General features: G+C 38.7%; 1 protein-coding gene across 7 annotated transcripts in view; it reads left to right on the plus strand.

Moving 5' to 3' along the window:
• Positions 1-23442, plus strand: part of Cab39l (calcium binding protein 39 like) — a 124536-nt gene that overhangs the window by 85005 nt on the left and 16089 nt on the right. For all 7 annotated transcript variants that reach the window (XM_077795167.1, XM_077795168.1, XM_026393659.2 and 4 more), the window contains 4 exons: positions 3712-3880; positions 14319-14378; positions 15223-15288; positions 22428-22571. In XM_077795167.1, coding sequence (XP_077651293.1) covers positions 3712-3880; positions 14319-14378; positions 15223-15288; positions 22428-22571 — 439 coding nt within the window. The remainder of the gene's footprint in view (positions 1-3711; positions 3881-14318; positions 14379-15222; positions 15289-22427; positions 22572-23442) is intronic.

Consider the following 23442-nt stretch of genomic DNA (forward strand, 5'->3'; position numbering starts at 1 on the left):
ATATTGAGGAAGTCAGGGATTTCCCTCAATGTCCCAATGTATTCCTAACTATAAGAAGTTGTCATCTTACAGACTGACATTTCTGGTGTTGGGAACATACTACTGGGATGAATTGATAAGTGTTCTGCCCCAAGAATATTTTTTAAAATGTTCTCTTGGTTCTCAAGAATAAATCATCATTGCATCACAGATGGTTCCAATAAACTTCACTAAATGAAAGGAAAAAGAGAATTAATTATACTCAGAAGTTGGGGTGGAAACTTTTTATAGATGATCTCAGTTTGGAAACTGAATTCAGAAATGAGAGATGTTGGCTAGAGATCAGACAGCTTTTGTCTAAGCCAGAGTTTGACTCTCATTAGGACATTCAGTCAGAGTTTAAGGTTCGTTAAATTCATTATATACCTACTTTGTATAAAAAATTATGCTAGGAACTCTTTGGAGATGCGGTATGCAGGAAAAACATAACAATAAATGAGACATAGACACCAAATGGGGAAGCGGAGGCAGGGTGGGTGAGTAATGGAGTAAGTAAAACACATCACCAGCAATGAGGTGAAGGAAACCGATTTATAACAACTTACTGAAATGTGACCTAATACAGGATGATAAAAGTGTTAAAGTGAAATTACAGACAAGCTATTGTGGAAATGTGAAGGGAAGAGAGGACAATCCTGAATGGTGGGCGCTTACAAAAAACTTCCAAATGGTGTCTGAATTCAATCTTGAAAGATGAGTATCTTAGTGGGGAAACTAGAAAGGGCATTCCACTCAAGGGAGTGGCATACTCCAGGGAAATGGGGGAAGTAAAGGGAAGGGAAGTGAGAAGCCAGGTTTAGGCCAAATTATCAAAGTCCACAAATATCTTATTAAGAAGTCTGATTTTTGGGGGGCTGGGGATGTGGCTCAAGCGGTAGCATGCTCGCCTGGCATGCGTGCGGCCCGGGTTCGATCCTCAGCACCACATATAAACAACGATGTTGTGTCCGCCAATAACTAAAAAAAATAAATAAATATTAAAAAAAAAAGAAGTCTGATTTTAATTGTCCCTAATGCTCGTTCTCTAGGCCCAAGAGCCTTTATTCTATCTATAGTCTCTTAAATATGCTATCAATAATTGACAGTATTTTTCTCCTTGATATTTCAAAAAATATACCCTCTCATTACAACGTCTTTAATGCTATCCCATCTTACAACTATTTAATGTGTACCACTAGGCTGATTTTCAAATTTTTATGATGAGAAAAATTGCTAACATTATAAATTTGCCTTCCTTATGTTCTACAAAGAACCAGATCTATCTGAGTATATCAACATTTAATATTACTGTGAGTTATTCAGGGAATATTCAATATTTAGGAATATCATTCAACTTTATAATTAGGATAAAAATGAGTAAATATCACACTGATGTCCTAATTTGCTACTTTACTGTTTTTGTAAATTTGATTATATAGTAGTCTATTTTCTAAATTATGGGAATGAGGTTTATTCTTGAATCTGAATTTCATGCAAATACTACGATCTTATAAATACATTGTTCAATAGATTGTTCTTTATTGGTCAACAAAACGTTATTGCTAGTAGTGGGTGACTGGTGAATTATCTTCAGGTTTTATATAAGGGGGGTTTAGTTTTAGTTTTCAAATATTTACTCTTTCTCATCCATTCAAATGTCATTTTTGCTTAAAATTTTTTATATTTTTATTTTTCCTAACTTTCAGAATACATAGTAAACTTGAAAGATCACACACACAGTCCTTTGTAAATGTCATTTTTATCTTATTTTCAAAAAACATTATAGGAAAACACTTTTTTAGAAATTGTCATTTTAAGTTGCTTTTTTTCAATGGGCTTTGTACAAAACACAATAGAACTAGTATTTAGTTTATTGAAGTGGGAAATGATACAATCTATTCCAAACTTGGTCAGACTATTCTTTTTTTATACTGTGTTCTACTCACTTCCTAATGTTTTACAACTACATCTTTGTCCTACTCTTCCTGTATTTACCACACAATTGTCAACTGTATCATTTCAGCACAGGGCTTATCTTATTTGGGCTAAGTATTGTTCATTTTCTTGAAATCTCATCACATTCTGGAATGTAACTCAAACCTAGATTTATTTAGATGCTGCATTTGACATTTGAGAGACCGCTGTTAATTAGAAATGGAACAGATCTGGTGTGCCAGTCCTCAGCTCTTTCCTACAGTAGATACTGTTTCTAGTGGAGTTTTGCTGTGAGCCACAATTCCACTTCATGACTTTATTGAGCCAGTGAACCCACAGCTCTTTACTGGTCACTTGCGCTCCCAGATCACATTTACATAAAAATCTCCCTTGCCTTTTTCCTGAACTCCAAATGGGTATAGTCTCCTGCTGAGGAGACATTGTTTCTCAGATGTCAGCCATCTCAAAGTTAAAGCTGTCAGCAGCAATTTCTTCACTAGTCCGTGTTCCTCTAGTCATTTATTTCCCATCCAGTCCCACCTCCAACATCAGCAAGTCCTGGATCCAAACAGGATCCAGCCTCTGCCACAGCCTTGAGTTCTGCTGCTGCTGCCCCAGCCACGCCACCATCACTACTTTTGGGTTTATGCTCCTGCACCTGTCTGCCAGCTTCCCCTCCAGCTACCTAGTCCACTCCTGCTGCTTTACAATACATCTCCACCAGCACTCAGGGCAGCGTTTCCCTCCACCCCTCCCTCAGTGTTGGGGTTGAACCCAGGATACCTCATGCTTACTAGGCAGGCATTTGACCACTGAGCTACACTCTCAGCCCTGGAGCCATTTATTTCTTTTTCTTTGTACCAGGGATTGAACTCAGAGGCACTTAATCACTGAGCCACATCATAGCCCTTTTTGTTTTATTTAGAGACAGGGTCTAACTAAATTGCTAAGGCTGGCTTTGAATCCTCCTGCCTCAGCCTCCCAAGCTGCTGGGATTACAGGTGTGTGCCACCACACCTATCCAGAGCCATCTTTTTAAAGCTTAGGTTAGGCTGTGTTCATTTCTTGCTTTAAACTCTCCAAAGGCTTAAAACCAAATCACATGTAAAATCATCACACTTAAACCCAAATTATACCTTAGTTTACAAACCATGCTAGGCTCTGACCTTGCCCTTCCCTCCTCTCTTGCCTCGCGTAATACTGCTCACTACTATTATTACCTCCATTCCACCACTCTGGCCATATTTCTTCTCTAACTCACCAATCTTGTTCTTGCCTTGGAGACTTTACAGAGTTGCCTGGACCACCTTGACCCTTCACTTCAATCTGAAGTAAAACTTAAGAAATCACTCACAATTTAAGTAGTCTCACTATAGTATTGCTTTATTTACCATCTTCTGTTTTCACAGCACTCTATAATATTGCCTTATTTATCATCTTCCGTTTCTTATGTATATATGAAATTATCTTTACATTGGTTATGTTCTACCTCGTCCCTCCATACACATTCTCACAAAAATATGAAGGCTATCATGGCAGTGACCTTGCCCTATTTACTAACATATCCCCAGTGTCTGGAATAGTGCCAGGCACATAAGATAGTCCATGGGTAATAAATGAATCCTGTTTGAATGAACTGTGACAAATGGCATCAGTGTTCCCAAGGGCAGCAGTATGAAATGGTCTGTTGAACATCATTGATGTTATTTTGTTAATGGGGTAACAGAGTTCTCCGATTGTCTCTTCATTGTGCTTTAGGTATGAAGCTCCACAGATTGCCTTACGTTGTGGGATTATGCTGAGAGAATGTATTCGACATGAACCACTTGCCAAAATCATCCTCTTTTCTAACCAATTCAGAGATTTCTTCAAGTATGTGGAGTTGTCGACATTTGATATTGCTTCAGATGCCTTTGCTACTTTTAAGGTAATTGGGTTTTTCCAGAATCAGCTAGGTTATTCAAAATCAGTTGGTCTCTGAAGAAGTGATTTTTTTTTTTTTTTGGAGATATTGGGATAGAACCCAGAAGTGCTATGCCACTGAGCTATACCCCTAGCTCTTTTTTTTTTTAATTTTTATTTATTTATTTATTTTGAGACAGGGTCTTGCTAAGTTGCTGAGGTTGGCCTCAAACTTGTGATCCTTGTGCCTTAACCTCCTAAATAGTTGGAATGACAGGGTGAGCCACCATGTCCAGTTGAGTCAATTTAATTTTAAAAAACAAAAAGTTTTGTTCTTTAGACCTGACTATAGTCAACAGACGGTATATAACGTGGATCACAAGAGGCGTCAATAAATAAAATACAGTCTAAGAGGCCAGAGTGTCACAAGCTCATATGGAATGAACTCTAACATGTACAGTTAAGTAACAAAAGGAACATGTAGTACAGCATCTTGGGGTGCATATGCACAGAACACCTCGTAGGAGACAACAACAGAAGCTACTTCCACGGAGAGATATTGGATGGGAAAGGAGATGGAGAATTACATCTCAGAATAGGAAGGACATCATATTATTTTATCAGTGTAATCTTTAAATTTCCATAGGGTAAAGTATTAATAAATTATATTAGGATTTTGAAAACATGACTGGTCACATATATATATATATATATATATATATATATATATATATATATTTGTATTTTGACAGAATAATTATAATCACCTATATTTTATCATCTATTATCTACTTTGTCATTATGAGGGAAATATATTTCATCTAGGATAATTTTTTTAATTTAAAAAATATAATTATGGTGTAATATACATAAAATTTACCATTTTAACCATATTGTATTGTATAGTTTAGCAGGGGTGCAGTATATGCGTATTGCTGAGCATCTACTCTCCAGAATATTTTCATCTCACAAAATTAGAACTCGTCTCCATACCTGTTAAACAACTCCCCATTTCCCCCACATTCCAGCCCTGCAACCATTCTGCTTTGTTTCTATGTGTTTTACCATCAAGAAGATATCCAAAGACAGGCATGGTGGTGCACGCCTGTAATACCAGCAGCTTGGGAGGCTGAGGCAGGAGGATACCGACTTCAAAGCCAGCCTTAGCAACTTAGTGAGGCCCTAAGCAACTCAGTGAGACCCTGACTCTAAATAAAATATAAAATATGGCTGGGGATGTGGTTAAGTGGTCAAGTGCCCCTGAGTTCAATCCCCTGTACCCCCACCCACCAAAAAAGGAAAAAGATGTCCAGGAAGCATTATCAGAAAATAGTATAGCTAATTTGTGAACAAACACCAGAATTTAACACATTCAATGAATGATGTTACCCTCAAGATTTCTACTTTAGAAAACTATTTGTTTATGCTTACAATCCTGTCACTGTTTAATATATTTTGGTATCAGTGGATATGGCATGTTCCTTCTGCTGTAGTGGAAAATTTTTACCCTTTGAGAATAGATAAAGAGTTTTGGAAACAAAAAGCTATTGGACATCCAGGTCAGTGTATAAAGCAGGCAGTCAACTAAAACTACTTTTTGTTTTGTTTTGTAATAACAATAACTAAATTGCTTAAGGCCTTGCTAAATTACTGAGGCTGGCTTTGAACTTATGATCCTTCTGCCTCAGCCTCCTGAGCTGCTGGGATGACAGGCATATGCCACTGCACCCAGCTAATAATCATAATTATAAAAATAAACTTTAAGATGATTAAACTAGAGTTTGATTTTCTTCAGTGTCTACCAAATTAGTTCTGAAGGACAGTTCAGAAGAGGAATTTAAAAAATAATATTAGCAATGTGAAGGCATCGTTAAAAAAATAGGCTTTCAGGCATAAAGTAGATAAAACTCATATAAATGTATCTATTCAGATTGATTTCTTTAAACACATTTCAGGAATTGTCAACTTACATTATTTGAAGGTATATTTCTACTTTTCTAGAATACAAATATATAACTTAAAAATTTTATTATATCCCACATATGGCTTATTTTCTTTATATTATTTTAAATAGATTATTTCAATAATATTGACATAGTCCATATTCTAATATTAATACATACTCTAATCTTATTACTTTATGGACATATTTTGAAAGCTGACTATGACTGGATGCAAATAGTTCTTTATTTTAATAGCTTTCTGGAGCTTAAAAAAAGGGGAATGCAGTGGTTTGCAGTGCTTGAAAACTATCCATTATCTGCAGACCAGGAATTGACTCAGCCTGTTTAAGGATCTTAAATCTGTTAGGAAAGTGTTTTAGCTCACAAACAAATGGGAGAGTGTGTCCAAAAGCAGAAAAAGTCAATAAGCACTAGAGATTTAAGTGGAGCAGAAGGAAAGGGAGACCTAAGGAGAAGAAGTTGCAGGGAGGCGCAGGGAGCCAGCCAGCTGTGGTGAGCATGCAACAAAGGTAAGGGAACCTGGAATCTAGTTAAGGGGGAGCCACGCCTGGCAGCATCCTAGAACCCAGTCTGTAGGAACATCCAAGATATCCCTGGAAATGCAATGAGATGAGGGAGAGTGAACTGATAAAATCTCCAGATGGGGAGAATACAATTTGAGGATGAGGGAGACTATTAGGAGGCCACGTGAGTGGATTAGGGTAGATTCCAAGACTTGCTTAAGCGATCAACAGCTGGTTGTTACAGCAGCCTGGGGGGTGGGGGGTGGGACCCAGATAACTGCGACACTTTTGTCGCCACAAATGGGTGTGCAGGTATGAGATCAGTGCAAACTGCCTGAGACTGCAGAAGAAAGAAGCTACAGTACCAATGTTCCCCCAAAGCCTTCCATAAACACAGCCAACCTCATCCAGCAGGGGGATTGAAGGGAGTGTTGCCAGAGCCTGCCTGCTCAAGGTCCACACGTCTCTTTGTCTAGCCTACTCGCCCCTTAGACTCTGCCTGAGCAGAGCGCTGAGGATAGAAGAGCCTGTGCAAGAAGCCTTGTGGAGTGAAAGCATAAGAGAAAAGGGAAGAAAGAGCATTTCAAAAAACCCAGTTCACATATATGAGAACTGGTTGCCAAAGGAGGGAGATGCCAGAAGACCAAAGAAAGAGGCAGATCCAGGACTGCACAGAGTGCAATTTATTAGAGACTTACAAACAGGCCAGGAGTGGTGCTCACCCTGTAATCCAGCAGCCTGGGAAGCTGAGGCAGGAGGATTGCAAGTTCCAGGCCAGCCTCAGCAACTTAGCAAGACCCTGTCTCAAAATAAAAAGCAAAAAGGGCTGGAGATGTAGCTCAGGGGTTAAGTGACCTGGGTGCAATTTCCAGTACAAAAGAAAGAAAGGAAGACAGACCTACAGACAGAAGTATGTCTTGAGTGGCAGCAAGAAAGGAAGATCCCCACTCTCCAAAGCAGGAAGAAGGAGTTTACATGCTAAGCTAGACAAAAGTGAGCCACAGCCAACTGGAATGTACCTGGCCTTTCTCAAAACCTGTGAACATGTCAAACATCAGTTAAGAAACAATCCAGCCATCAGTGGCCAGCATAAACGCTCAGTTATCTGAATGACTTTGTTTAAACCTATAGGTTTGGGATATATGCCAGGGTCAGCTGGCAGGCAAGAGGGCAACTGTCTGCAGCTATGTTTGGAGCCTTCCAAAGATGTTAAAGAAAAGGAGCATGAGTGAAGACGAAGAGGTAGAGTAAGGAAAAACTGGAAAGAGTGGCAAAGAGTGAGGGAAGGAAGAAAAAGAAAGGGAAAAGCCTGGGGACCAATTCCAAAGAGTATGGGGGAGTGCTGTGAAATCCCAGAGCCTCCTCCATTCCATGGGCAGCTCAGTCTCCCTAGAAAAATAAACGGTGTGCTGTGGCTGCAGATGAGCCACTAGAAGGGTGAATCCAGAGCACACGGTGAGGCAGGCCTCAGTTCCATCAAATAGGAAGAAGGACATTTAATATAAAGGATGATTCTGTTTCTTTCTAGCAAAATGCCTGTGCCTAAGAAAATAAGGATGTGTTTTCTAATAATAGATATTCTAGTTCCATTTTTTCCTCCTTTTTTATCAGATGACTCTGCTGTCATGGAAACAAGTTAGTTCCCTTCTTAAAAAACTGTTAACTAAAACTTAATTACAAACAGAACAAATTCTCATGGACAGGAAAAGCAGATGAATATTTTTTTAGTTATAGATGGACACAATACCATTATTTTATTTATTTATTTTTATGCGGTGCTGAGGATAGAACCCAGTGCCTCACATGTGCTAGGCAAGTGCTCTACCATTGAGCTACACCCCAACCCCTGAATATCTGTTTTTTAAACTATCCCCAAAGATTTTTCAGTGTTTAATAGGATAAAATGTACTTAGGGCTGGGGGTTAGCTCAGTGGTAGAGTGCTTACCTAACATGCATGAGGCCCTGGGTTCTGTCCCCAACACAGCAAAAGTAAATAAAAGAACAAAACATACTTGATAATAATTTTTTTTTTTTTTTTTGAGATAGGTCTCTCTAAGTTACTGAGGTTAGCTTTGAACTTGAAATCCACCTGCCTCAGCCTTCCAAGGCACAAGATTACAGACATGCACCACTATGCCCAGCCTGGATAATAACTTCTTGCTATCTTATATTCTGCCCAAATTAATTTTCAATAATATTAAATCACAAATATAAATTAGATGTTTATATTTCAGCCTATTTTCCATTGAACTTAAGTCAACCTTGAAAATTTAAACCATAAAAAGTTTTCTAGCACACTACCAATATCAAAAACACCAATCTTCTATACTTTACCAAAATGCTGTGGTTAATGTGACAATGACTATGTCACTATTTTTTTTTTTTTTTTAAGTAGCTGGTTTCAAAAAGTTTTGTTTATTTGGTTGGTTGACTAGATTTACTTTTGGCTTTGGTTTTTTTAACCTATTAAGGCTCACTTTTTTCATTTTGCTGCAAGATAACTTGCCCAGTTTAATAGTTAATGTTTTCACATTGTTAATTTATATTTTTCTTATGGTACTGTTTACAACATAGTCCTTTCACTAAAAAACATTCCTTACAATCATCCTTTCCTTTAAGAACCTATGTAACTGAAGTGTTTTGAATTCCATCTCCCTCTGTCACTTGATCAGCTGTATGTCCTTGAGCACGTTAGTTAACCTTTGAGTTTCATTTCCCTCCTCTGTGAAATGAATAAATAATCCCTGCCTTACAGAGTTGTTGGAAAGATTAGAACTAACATGTGTCAAGTTCCTGGCGCAATCCCAGTGGTTTGTAAACCCTCAATAATGGCAACTGCCACTGGCTCATCAGCCTCACATCCCTGCAGTTCAGTTATCTCTTGTCATGCCACCCCAAGGTTCTCCCAAGTGGGATTCACCAAAAAAATCAGTATCAGATTTTTTTAGCACAATAGTTATACTACACAAAATTTAGCCCTGTCAGACCAGAATTATTTGGAGGTGGGAAGAAAGAATACTGTTTCAAACATTTAAAAAATTTTTTAATTCTTTAAAGTTTGACTTTCTTCCTTTGCAGTATTCTGCTTTTCCTGCTTGGGCAGGATCCTAGCTAGTCTTTTGTGGGTCTTCCCCCCAACTCAGTTATATGAATTATATTTATCTAGTATCATGTGTACATAGTATATATACATATATATGTATGAATCCTCCAGTTTTTTAAATTTTATTTGTTTATTTATATGTATATATATATATTTTTTTTTTGGACAAAATATCTTTATTTTTATGTGGTGATGAAGATCAAACCCAGCGTCTCACATGTGCTAAGCAAGCGCTCTACCACTAAGCCACAACCCCAGCCCTAAATCCTCCAGTTTTGTGCATACATCTGCTAAATGCTAGGAGAATTCTACTCTGTTGTATTATATTTGCCTGTTACTGGATTTTTTAAGTTATTTCCTTTTTTTTTTTTTTGGCTTTGGAATTTGAAGATTGTGGTTGTAAAGGAACTCCTTGATTCCTCTTTCTTTGGGATAATACTTACACATAATGACTGTTCCAGCAGCAGTGATCTGATGCAGCTGTGGGGGAACCCAGTCCTCTGCTTGAGTTTAACAAGTGGAGAGTTCCTCTGGCTACACCAGTCTACAGCGTCTGTGCAGCCTCTCAGGATTACTTCTATCACTAGTCAGCTCAGAAAATCCCTGATACTGTTCACAGGACTCTAACAAAATGAGGGGAGGATAACTGAAATTATCCTAGGAACCCCTGTAGAGGGTTTCCCCATTCTCTAGTTCCAGAACAGAATGCTCTGATCCAATGGAGAAAAAAGGACCAACATTTTCAGACATATGTAAAGGTTAAATTGTGTAATGATGAGTGGTAGGAAATTAAGAACTGGTCTCACCATTTTGAATTGAAAAATTGTTAAACCATGAAATTATCACTTCATATCCGTTAGAGCAGGTATTACAAAAAAGATGAAAGAAAAGGAAATCTTTGCAAAGTTTTGGTAGACAATGTAAATTAGGCCACCATTAAGGAAAAGAGTAAGAAGCTAATTGTTATTACTGTATTCATGTAATTATTGTTTTAATATAAAATAGAATCACCATGTGATTCAGCATTCCCATTCCTGACTATATATCCAAAGAAAATGAAATCATTATGTTGAAGAAATGCAGCATTATTTAAGATATCCAAGATTATGGAATCAACCTAAGTGTCCACCAGTGGATGAAGGGATAAAAAAAAATATGGTACATACACATAATGGAATACTACTCAGCCATAAAAAAGAAAATCTTGTCATTTGTGACATGAATGAACCTGGAGGACATTATCTTAAATGAAAATTAAGTCGGGCACAAAATGGCATCTAGTATGATCTCATTTGTATGCGAGATCTAAATAAGCTGAACTCAGAAGTAGAGAGTAGAATGGTGATTACTAGGGGCTGGGGGAGATGTTGATCAGAGATACAAAATTTCTACTAGATAAGAGGAATAATTCCAAAGGTCTACGATACGACATGGCAGCTACAGCTCATAATAACTGATTGTGGTGAGAAAAACCACTGAGTAGATTTTAAATGATCTTACCACAAAATAACTATGCAAGGTAACCTGTATGCTAATTAGCTAACTGGGCCCTGTGTTCTCTTTCTGTAGCTGTGACAAAAATACCTGAAATAAACAACTTAAAAGTTTATTCATTTTGACTCACGATTTCATAAGTGGCAGTCCATGGTCAGCGCCTGGACCCCAGAATGCGCTGACTGACAGGCGCCTGGTGGAGGAGCCCGTCCGGCTCATGGCGGCTGGGAGCGCAGGCGGGGGCGGGGCGGAGCGCAGGCGGGGGCGGGGCGGCTCCCAGCAGCCCCTCCAGGGCACTTCCGGTGACTTCCGCTGACTAGGCCCCACTTCTTAAAGGTGCCGCCACCTGAGCCCCACGTGGGGTTGCGCGCCTGACACGCCAGCCCCTCGAGGCCCGCACTTTGCTTTAGCCTGGAGATCCAGAACCGCACGTTGCAAACTTCCCCCACCTCCCTATAGCTCCATAGGCCACCAAGCCTCCAAAACATGACTTTGGGCGACATTTAAGATCCAAACCAACGGCTGGGGGTGATCTCCAATGCTACCAACCCCCCATCTCCCAAATCATAACCAGCCTTTCCATAGTGTATACATATTTCAGAACATCCTGTTGTACACCAAAATATATTTGTCAGTTTTTGAAAAACCTACCAAATTAAGGGGAAATGCTTTAAAAGTTTTATTTTTCTTATTAAAAATAGGTGTGTTTGGGCTGGGATCGTAGCTCAGTGGTAGAGCGCTTACCTTGCATGCACAAGGCCCTGGGTTAGATCCTCAGCACCACATAACAATAAATAAATAGAAATAAAGATATTTTGTCCAGAGGGGAGGGGAGGAGAAGGGGGATAGGAAGGGCAGCAGAATACAGCAGACACTAGTATGGCCCTATGTATAAACTGGCTGTATAACCAATGTGATCCTGCCAAATGTACACGTGGAAAAATAAGATTAAGATTAAATAAAATAAGATTAAAAATAAGATTAATAAAAATAAGATTACCCCATTTGAATCAAATGTATGATATGTCAAAATCATTGTAATGTTTTGAGCAACAAATAAAAAAATCTTTAAAAAATTCAATTGATTAAAAAAAAAAGATTTTGTCCATCTACAATTAAAAAAAAAAAAAAATAGGTGTGTTTGCCAGGCTCTAGAGGCTGAGGCAGGAAGATTGCCAGTTCAAAGCCAGCCTCAGAAACTTAGCGAGGCCCTAAGCAACTAAGTGAGACCCTGTCTCTAAATAAAATACAAAAAGGCTGGGGATGTGGCTCAGTGGTTAATCTCCCTGGATTCAGTCACCGGTACAAAAAAAAAAAAAAAAAAAAAATTGGGTTTTCCAGATTTGCTGCCTGCCTTTTCCCTATGAGGTTGCTGTGCATCTTCCATGTGCTCCATGAGGAAGTTTTAATTAAATATGTATTAAAGTATAAGACTGTATGTTGGAAAACTTTTAAATTCTTATTTTTTGTTTGTTTGTTTTGGGGTTTTTTGTTTTAATTAAATTCAGCACAGTACAGGAGTATTTAGCCTCTAAACTATAAAATAAAAGGGATTAGGTGAGGCTTTTTTTTTTTTTTTTTTTTTTTGGTACTGGGGATTGAACCCAGGGGTGCTTAACACTGAGCCACATCCCAGCCCTTTTTATATTTTATTTAGAGACGGGGTCACACTGAGTTACTAGGGCCTCGATAAGTTGCTGAGGCTGGCTTTGAACTCACAATCCTCCTGCTCAGCCTCCTAGCCACTGGGATCACAGATGTGGGCCACTGTGCCGGGCCACAAGGTTTGTTGTCTTTCAACATGAAGGTGCAATAAAGATATAATTTAGGTGTGAGTTGAGACAGACAAAAGTTTCATCATGATTTTGTGCAGTTTTCTGCAAGTTTATGTCTGTAATAGGATAGGGCAGTTGTGTGACTCCTTGACTTTCACTATGCCTGATGGCCATTCACCTGAGAGCAGCACAAACTGAGATGACACTGTTAAATGTCATTCCTATGCTTCCCAGAGTCTGAGACACCTCTGTTTAAAAGTGGTTAGAAAATGTACCCATATAGGAGAAAACAGAGTGAAACCTAAAAATGAAAACGGTTACTGCAAACGAACGGTTTAACCTAGAAGAACGAAATTTGGTGAGCCTAGTGGGATTGGTGTACTGATCATTACCTGAATGTATCATCAAGATTGGGTGAAAAAATGTTTGCTGAGATTTCAGGAAACTCGTAGTTTTTTGGAAGCTTGGCAACCCCTTTCAATGAAAGTGATTTTCGCCAGTCTCTGCTTAGGGCTACATCAATAGGAAACAAAAAAAATAAAATAAAATAAAAGTGGTTAGAAAAAAAAAATGAAAGGTTCACATCCTTGAAAACCTGTTACTTTAATTTATAAGATAAGGTTTTAAACCAATCCACATTCTTGTTTTTTAAAAAAATAACATCCATGGGCTGAGGTTGTGGCTCAGTGGTAGAGCGCTTGCCTAGCACCTGTGAGGTACTGGGTTCGATTTCAGTACTGTACATAAGTAAATAAAGGTCCATCAACAACTAAAAAAAAAAAATTTTTTTTTAAGTAACATTCAACACTCTGGAGGCTGAGGCAGGAGGATCACATGAACTCAGTCAGTTCAAGGCCCATGTGGACAACATACCAAGATACTGTCTTTAAAAAGAAAAAAAAGATTATTACTAAGGACCTTAGTTATAAGTTGTGGCACACACTTGTAATCCCTGTAATTCAGATAGGGAAAGGGGAAAGTCCGTGGCCAGCCTCAGCAAATTAGGAGACACTGCCTCAAAAAGTGAAAAGGGCTGGGGATATAGCTCAGGGTAAAGTACACTTGGGTTCAACCCCCTGGGCTACATACACACACACACAAAAAAAAAAAAACATTAACTTTATTATGTCATAAAAAGTATGCTGTACACAGTGAGGTGCCATTTGTTTTATCAGTTAAATTATTTCTATGATAAATCTAACAAAATACAAATTTAAAACACTATATTTAATACTAGGTATTTTACTTATTGCTTTTTTTTTAAGAGAGAGAGAGAAAGAAAGAATTTTTTTTAATATTTATTTTTTAGTTCTTGGCGGACACAACATCTTTGTTGGTATGTGGTGCTGAGGATCGAACCCAGGCCACACACATGCCAGGCGAGTGCGCTACCGCTTGAGCCACATCCCCAGCCCTACTTATTGCTTTTAATCTGAAGCAAACTGGTATTTCACATCTTAAAGTAGGAGTAAAAGTATTTTGTAAATGAAGAAGTTTTTGCAACTTTTACATTTATTTCAAACAAATTATCAAGCCTTAGGGAAAAGACTGATTTTAAATTTAATCAATTGTTGAATTTATTAGCCCTAATAATTTTGTTTCACTTGGTTATTTTCTTTCTAGGATTTACTAACCAGACACAAAGTGTTGGTAGCAGACTTCTTAGAACAGAATTATGACACTGTAAGTACAAATCATTTTTAAGACTTCACCTCTCTCTGTCTTCTCTTTCTCCCTCCTAGATCTTTGAACATCACCCTTATTTATCATTCACAAGTGACATCAACCACACTCAACCATACTCCTGGTTGATTTATGGAAAACTGAGGTTGCTAGGGAGTCAGGAATTTTTCATTGTTTACATTTCTTCCTGTTGTACTCTGGGGCTCCAAGGAATGATCACTGCCTGCCTGCTTTGATCTTAAATTAAGAAAACACAGGAGCTGGGGGTATAGCTCTGTAGCAGAGCAATTGCCTACCATGGCTGAGGTCCTTGGTTCCATCCCCAAAACACACACACACACACACATGCACACAGAATCATGTTTTTTTGTTTGTTTACTTGTTTTTGGTACTGGGGATTGAACTCAGGGTCACTCGACCACTGAGCCACATCCCCAGACCTATTTTATATTTTATTTAGAGCATGCTTAGCGCCTTGCTATTGTGGACCCATATCTACCAAGTTACATAAATAGATTTCTATAAAATGAGTTACCTTGAAACTTTTAACAGATTTTTTATCAAAATTATTTATTGGAAGGTCTCAAATTATTCCATTCTTTGACTCAATTTCAGATTTGCAGAACTAAGATAAAACAGAAAAATGTGTTTCTTGTGTCACTTGGCCTCCCTATCCCTCAGCAAAGGGAAGGGTGATGAAATGGGAGACTTCCCTGTGGACGTAGTGAGGGCCCTTGCTAAGTACACAGAGGTACAGAGCACTGCCGCCTCCTGAATAGAGAGAGCCTAACGTGGAGAACACACTGCTGCTGTGACATTCTAAAATTTATTTTCTTTTCCTTAGATTTTTGAAGACTATGAGAAATTGCTTCAGTCTGAGAATTATGTGACTAAGAGACAATCTTTAAAGGTAATATCAAATTTCTTTTAAGTTAGTCCCTACAAGTTGATCTTACTAGCAAGTGATATCTCTTAGTGGACAAACAAATGTCAAAAAAATAAAAGTATCCACTGTTTTTTTTGTAATTTGGGAGGTATGTTTTATGGTATGACTGTACTTTGGGGCAAAATTATGGAAGGATCCCACTTCAAATACCTTTTGGGAAGTGACAATATAAATAATAAGTGCATGCTAAAGTAGAATTGGGAATATTTCTGCTAAGAAAGACAACCAAACCTAACCTAAAAGAACCACAGTTCTCTCTTAGGACATATTTTCCAGAGGTGAAAAGAAACTACTTTTAGAGTGAAGACAGGAGTAAATGTTATGAGGAAAACTCAGGAGGCTGCTGAAGATCTCCGTCCATGCATACTGAAGCAGAATAGGCAGGAAGAGATGATCCTCTGTCTCTCTTGCAGCTTGCCATAAACTAGACTTATAGAAGTATTTTGCAGAAAAGAGGAGAGAAATAAAAGTATCAGTGCCAAAACATAACACACAAATGCAGAAAATAAATTCTCAGTAATACTTTTCTTTTTGAGAGGGAAAACACAGGTTTACTATGAAATGGTGTTTATAAAATGAAATGTTATGGGGCTTCAGTTTTAGACAAGATATCTATCTCCCAGATTTGCAACATATTTTCCTAAGGAAAATGTGTGTGTGTGTATGTGTAAATATATATATACATATATATATATAATGTGTATACATATAGTGTTCATATTATACATATATGTATGTATATATATATATATATATATATATATATATATATATATATACACATATATATATATATATTTTTTTTTTTAAAAACCTATTTCATTGCCAGGTCCTCCCCTGAACATCCTAGTCAGCCGGCCAGTGTTCACTGTAGGTTATCTCATTTCAAATACCTCCACCTCTGAACATGATGTGCTCATATTACATTTACAACAAAGTTTCTGAAATATGAAACGTGGTCATTCCCTAAGAATTAAAAGAACAATATTTTTAAAAATCAGCTGGCTCGGTGGTGGAACACTTGCCTTGCATGCACAAGGCCCTGGCTTGGATCCCCACACTGAAAAAATAAACAAAACTCACCTCCAACAAACTTATGTGAGAAGACTACATGATCGAATGCATCAGACTTTGCTGTCCTAAAAATCCACAAGGACTACACTGGAACAATCTGGAAAGAGTTTTTTAAATGATGTTGTTGGCTAGAAAAGAAAATAAAATAAGGTCAACCTCCAATAAATCACTTTGTGGATGAACTCTCAGGATAGGGGGTATAAGGGAGGTGAGAGGCCATTCAGTCAGCCAACCAGAATTTGCCTGCATACATTCTAGACATATGGTGGCAGCTGAGCACAGCGCTGTGGACCTCACATTCTACTGGGAAAGGACAGACAGTAGACAAACACATGCAAGATTTTCATGTGACTTTAAGTATTAAGAAAAATTAAACAGAGTCAGGGGGCTTGTTAAAGTAAAATTTGGAATATTTCTGCTAAGAAAGGAAAACCAACCTAGGACAACTTAAATAGAACTACAGTCCCATCCTAGGGGATACTTTTTAAGAGATAAAAAGAAAATGACACTCCAATAGCTGGAGTGTCAGCAAGGCCTCTCCAGTAACTTGACTTTTGAGCTAAGGCCTAAATCTGTGAAAAATTTAAATGACTGAATCAGGTGTGGGTGGCACATGCCTATAATTCAGGGACTCCCCAGGCGAGGCAGGAGGATCGCAAGTTCAAGGCCAGCCTCAGCAATTTAGCAAGGCTCTAAGCAACATAGTAATTCCCTATCTCAAAAAATTTTAAAAAGGGGGGCTGGGGATGTGGCTTAGTGGTTGAGTGCTCCTGGGTTCAATCCCTGGTACAAAAAAAAAAAAATCCCCCTGTGCCCTTTCCTTGTGTGCCCTTGCTGCTCCAGCTTTCCTCATTATCAGGCAGGTCACTCCCCGCCCCCCCATCCCATCAGTCAGCACTCTTTATTGAGTCTCCCCATACAAGGTGATCCACCTAGAGAAGAAATCCCACAGGTGTGCTGCTGTCTGTGCTGGAGCTTACAGTTATGAGACTGACCTGAGCAACCGACCTCCAGGTAGAGGCAGTGAACTCAGCACCATTCTCTGCCTCGAGAGAGCAGACGAATAAAGGATCTAATCCTGTTGCCACAGCTGCGTATCTAAGAAACAGAAACCTTTATTTTGTATTTTTTTTGTTCTTGGGATGGAACCAAGGGGTGCTTAACCACTGAACCACATCCTCAGCCTATTTTTATATTTTATTTTGGAGGCAGGGTCTCACTGAGTTACTGAGGGCCTTGCTAAGCTCCTGAGGCTGGCTTTGAACTTGTGATCTTCCTGCCTCAGCCTCCTGAGCTGCTGGGATGACAGGCCTGTGCCACTGTGCCCTGCTTAGAATTCTTTATTTGTGAAGGGCCTACAAGGACAGTCGAATGAGGAGAGCTTGTCCATGTTGCAAGAGATAGTGGCCCTGGAGGGGAGGTGGAAAGTGGAAAGTTAAGCAGAAGTGACAGTGCTCTAAAGAGCAGCACACAGGAAATTGCTCATCAGTTTTCCAGATCCTTCCTAAAGGAAGGGGGAAGTCTGTCAGGTGCTCGACCAACATGGAAAGGAAGGAAACTGAAGGCCACAGTCTGTAGAATTTATCCTTGTACTGTTATCGGGATTTACAAGAACTTGAACAGAACTTTTGCTGTGATCCTGCCTCTGGAACCTTAGGCAAAGTCACAAAGCTGACAGCTTCTTTTTTTCCCCTGATCATCTCCCTTTTGGGCCACTTCCTGCCTTTTCTTTCCCACTGTCTTATCATCCCTCCCACTCATGCCCTGTGTCCCCATTGCCGTCCCTCTCTTCTCTGGCTATCTTCAGCCCTTGTCCTCTTCCCGTGTTCATATTTGTGAAGTGGCAGAGCCTCACTCTTGGTAAGTGTGGACTCTTTTTCCTGGTGCTGGGGATCAAACCCAGAGCCTCACGCTTGCCAGACAAGTGCTCTCCCATTGAGCTCCATCTCTAGCTCAGAACTGTAGACATTTGTGAAAGAAATCAAATGAAATTGGACAAGAAAATATTCCTAGTCATTATCCTGACAGTTCAATCTATGGAAGGACTGATTTATTCTAAATAAATATTTGAGACTGGGGTATGAGACTTGTTCCTACCTACATCCATTTGCATTTGAAAAAATACAAACCTGTCAATCCAGTGAACTTGTGATTGGTACAGGCAAACACCTGAGGGGTACAAGGGCAAGCGAAAAGTTCTCCTTCCTCACTGCCATGTGCTTCCTACCACCTGGCTCCTGCTGTCCATCCCCCTTCCCCTTTCCTGCACTTCTCCTGCTGGGACCAGGAGCAGACTTCTTGTCCCTGGTACTGAAATTTCTTGAAACTCTCTCCTATCAGTTTGGGTTTGTACTTACTGACAACTACCTTGGTCACCTCTTGAGGCATCTTTTCTGTTCTTCATTAATCTTTTCAGGCCCACCTCATTGTCTGCTTTTCCTGGCTAAAACCCATTACAGTTAGCCGTCACGCATTGGATTTACACATAGTGAAACTGACTCCAGCTGGGACAGAAGGAAAAAAAATCCCTGACAGTAGGTAGATGTAGCCTCTGTAAGAATGCAGAAACCCTTACGATGGTTACTTCATGAAGGTTGGCTTTTTTGGAAGGCAAGGTTATAGGCAGAGATGTTGCTAAAATGGTTTTATATCTCCCTGCTCAAGGGAACAGAAAGGTAGACAACTGTGGAAGGGTGAAGCCACAAACTGTTAGCTCATTAAACATTGTTTGTACTTTTCTCTGATAGAAAAATGTTGTCCTGAGAGCTCTGCTGGAGCAATCTTGATTTTTCCTTTTGGGAATTAGATCTGCAGGAGCTGTAGATTCTGTTCTGACCTAACCATATTGACATATATGGAATCTGTAAGATTTTGTACATAGGCATTCTATAGTTAGTTGTAAGAGACAAGAGAAGCTAGATTATACTAAATTTTGTAAGTTATAAACTGGTTTAAGCACTAGGCGATTATCTGATTTCAAAGTGGTTTCTACCTTCTGCCTTTGGTTAATCGTATTCTAAAATTTCCTAGACAATCTTAGAGTGCTTAGAGTCTTGGTGTCAATAAAAAGTAATTAACAGAGAAATTCCTTTCCCTCATGTGACGGAGCTTAGGAATTTATTTCTTATCTTCTTCAGAGGCCTGGCATTTAATTACTAGCAAGAAAGATTATAATTCAGAAGAAGCTTGATGGAATTTTTGGCTCTGGTTAATTTCATTAAAATATTAAATTAAAAAAAAACCTCAAGTTACACTTGCGTGGTTTTACTGCTACATCGTGTGTTAAATATGAAAATTAAATGAATAAAATGTGAGTTTTTTTCCACTTTCTTAGTACAGTATTGCTGTATAATGCTTTGTGTTATAATGGAATGCTGCATTTTGTCATTGTTGGTATAGTTAATATTATGTCTATCATATACAATATTCTAACACTCTAGACAGGTTCTCAAATAGCACAACAGTAAGAGACAAAGTTAGTACAAAGAGGAACAAATAAGGAGCAGAGAGGAAGGTGATGGAGGAGACTCAGCTAGTCCTGGAGAGTGGGTGTGGTTTGGACAGGGAGACAGGAGGTAAAGGTAAATTTCTGGAGAGAACTTGAGCAGGGGATGCAGTGTGTGGTGGCTCATGCCTACAGTCTCAACCACTTGGGAGGCTGAGGCAAGATCACAAGTTTGAGGTCAGCCTGGGCAACTTAGGTAGATCATCTCAAAATTAAAAATAACAATAATAATAATAAAAAGAGTATGGATGTAGCTCAGTGGTAAAGCATTCTGGATTTGCTTTCACCACCAAAAAAAAAAAAAAAATTTTTTTTTTGGTTTTGTTTGTTTGGGTGTCTTTTTTTTTTTTTTTTTTTTTTTTTTTTTTTTTTTTGAGCAAGGGGAGAGAAGCCACGGAAGCAGAAAAATGAGGAAAGCTGAGCAAGGGAATTGAGAAAAAGAAGCAGGAGAAATGACTCCTGATCCCCTCGGGCGGTGGATGCCATTCTCAGGAGTTGGATGTGTTCGATTATGCACAGCTGACTTTCTGAAAGATTACTTTGATCTAATGTGATGGGACTGATGGGGAGAGCACCTGCATGCTGTTGGAAAAGTCCAGATGAAGAGGTAGTGAGGGTTTGAATGAGGAAACTGGCAGGGAAAATGGAATGAAGGGTTTTCAAAAGACATCCTTTAAAAGAAAAAAAAAAGGCAGATCTCAGGCATGATTTGATGTGAGAAGGAGAAAGGGAAAAGAAAGGAGCTGAGGAGGACTTTAGCTCTCTGCCCTAGGGGACTGGTAGGTCCTATTGTCATTAACAAGGAGAGGAGAGGGAATTGGTATTAGCAATGTTAACTGTGTGAGAGACCAGCAAGATGCCCAAGGGACGTGCAGGGGGCTGCTAGAATGTAGATCCCGGAGACATCTTCCTCCATGTTATAGTTATACCCATGGGTGCAGTTGAAACTGTTGGCAGATAAAAGGCAAGAGCCAGTGTGCTCTCTGGAAACTTCCTATATACATAGTGCAGATGGCAGGGGAGCAAGTGGAAGAGTCGGCATGAAAACAAGCTGCTAAGCTAAGAAACCAGAAGAATGCAGTAACCTTGAAACCAGGAGCAAAGAAAGTTTCCACAGGTTTCCTTAGCTTTAGATGCTGTGGGGAAACCAAGAATGAAGATTACTATCTACAGCTGCTTTTCCAAATGCATGAGAATAACTGACCAACTAATATGCAACAGTGGTCATTCTTTTTTCAGATTTAACATTATTTTTGTGCACAAAATTTAACTTTCAGGTGTGTAGTACTTATTTATTAAATAGACAAATGATGCATCATTAGCAAGGTAGTTGTGTACTGGCACACACATACACACACATATAAGTTTACAGGTCTGAAATTCTGTTGTGATAGACAACTAACCCCGAGTTTAATGTATTCTCCTTGGATCCAGCATTTCTATGACCACCTTTAGGAATTGCTATCACTATAGTGAAAACAAAAGTTTCTGAGATGGAGCAAAAATGCATCCAGCAGTTTGTTAGAGGGTCTTCTGTTTTCACTTTGGGCATTTCCATTTGGTTTCAGAGTAATGTTGCACTTTTGGAAACTATTAACTTTCCACCATTAGATGTTTTGCTTTACTTCTTTGTAAAAACTTGCTGCACTTTAAAAGCTTGATATGGATTTAGGGTCCATGATTTATCTTTCTAGTTTTATATCAGGTTTTATAATAGATGTTAAGGGGAGTGTAACAGTCGCTTAACATAAAACCATCTTTTCGCTAAAGTACTTGAGTACATTTATTCAGGAAAAGGAGGGATAACTAGAGTTTTGGTTTTTCCTGTCCTGCTGGACTGCCTAGGAGCAATACATTATTGGGAAGCAAGCTGATTAAAGTAAATGATGAAAATAAATGTATTTCTGGCTATCTCTTGGTAAGCTGCAGCAGTGACTGGCTGGAAATGAAATTATAAGAACATTATGATGAGGAACCAATGCCTGGGAAAAGGGTTTATTTTCCTATGCTTTGTAACTTTATGAACTCTGTAGAAATGTAGCTACATCACTCGATTGCTTGGCCAATTAACTGCTGCCTAAAGTATAACCTTGTAGGCTTAGTCCTTAGAACTATCGCTCTTAGGGAGATAAATTCAAGTCATCTTGTCGCCACACTCTGTGGTGAAGGCCACCTGATGACAATACCTGCAAGTGGTGTTACCCGTTTTTGTCCTGCACCTATGTACCACTTGTCGTAAATTCCCTGTGCATGGTCTTTGGTCACATAGGCCAAAAATTCAAACCCACCAATATTGTGATGGTTAAAAAAGGATGTCAAATTTCCTATTAAAGCCACGTGTAACCTCAGCTCAGGGCACAGAACTTCAGACTGATGTAAATAGCCTGAGTTCTTCAACTCAGTCTCTTGCAGAGCATGATTTCCATAACATTTATACTTTGTTTTTCAGTGAGAGCGAGTAAGGTGTATTTGAATAAGAGGACTGTTAGATAGATGATAACGTTGGCTTTGTGTTTTCTCATAGCTGCTCGGTGAACTGATCCTGGACCGCCACAACTTCGCCATTATGACCAAGTACATCAGCAAGCCAGAGAACCTGAAGCTAATGATGAACCTCCTTCGAGATAAAAGTCCCAACATTCAGTTTGAAGCCTTTCATGTCTTTAAGGTACAGTGTCAACTACAGAAATAATGTTGTGGGGATTTCTTCCCCCCAGCTTCAAACAAGAAGCTCCTTCTTTTTACTTTCCTTCCTTTATTCTTGCAAGAAAATTAAATAGGCAGTCTTTTTGTTTTGCATGATTTAGATGAGACTTTAGAACTATTTTAATGAATGCCTATTTAACTAAAAGGTTTGCTAACTAATCCATACTCTAAATTTTCTTTTTAAAAAATATTGATCATTTGCATTCTCTCATTAGTCTAATGGCATGAAATCATTACTTGGGTGCTTCAATGAGGGAAATTTGCCTCAGATAATTACACATGCATTATAAATTCAGAGAAGTTTCATGGCCACATCAAACTTCAGAGGACCTGCCACCCAGTGCCTGGAGTAAAATTAAACAATCATTTTCAAATTAAAAACCATTGGGGAATAAATGAGCTTCATCCCTCCTGGTGAGAATCTCTCCGGTACTCACCAAAAACCTCGCAGATAGAAAATCCAATGAAAATCCAAGGCCTTTATGTAGGTCCTTGTCACCACACTCTGGACCTCTGTGCTTTCTCTCTTAAGAGAAAGTCAGATCTTCTTCCCTACTGAAAAAATAGATGATAACATTTCCCAAAAGTGATATGTTCATCACTTTTACATTTAAGTACAGACAGAATAAGTAGACCCAAATGATAAACGGTAATGCCAATAAAATATACACATGTGTACACGCATTAGATGGGAGAAACCTACTCTGTAATCCCATTCTCCTAATCTAACTACTCTAAACACTTTAGTAAATTTTATTTTCCCATGCACATGTTTAAGAGCTTTTTTTTTTTTTTTTTTTTTTTTTTTTTTTTTTTTTGGTGGTTATTTGTTG

The sequence above is a fragment of the Urocitellus parryii genome, chromosome 2 (genome assembly GCF_045843805.1).
Source record: "Urocitellus parryii isolate mUroPar1 chromosome 2, mUroPar1.hap1, whole genome shotgun sequence".
NCBI lineage: Eukaryota > Metazoa > Chordata > Mammalia > Rodentia > Sciuridae > Urocitellus > Urocitellus parryii.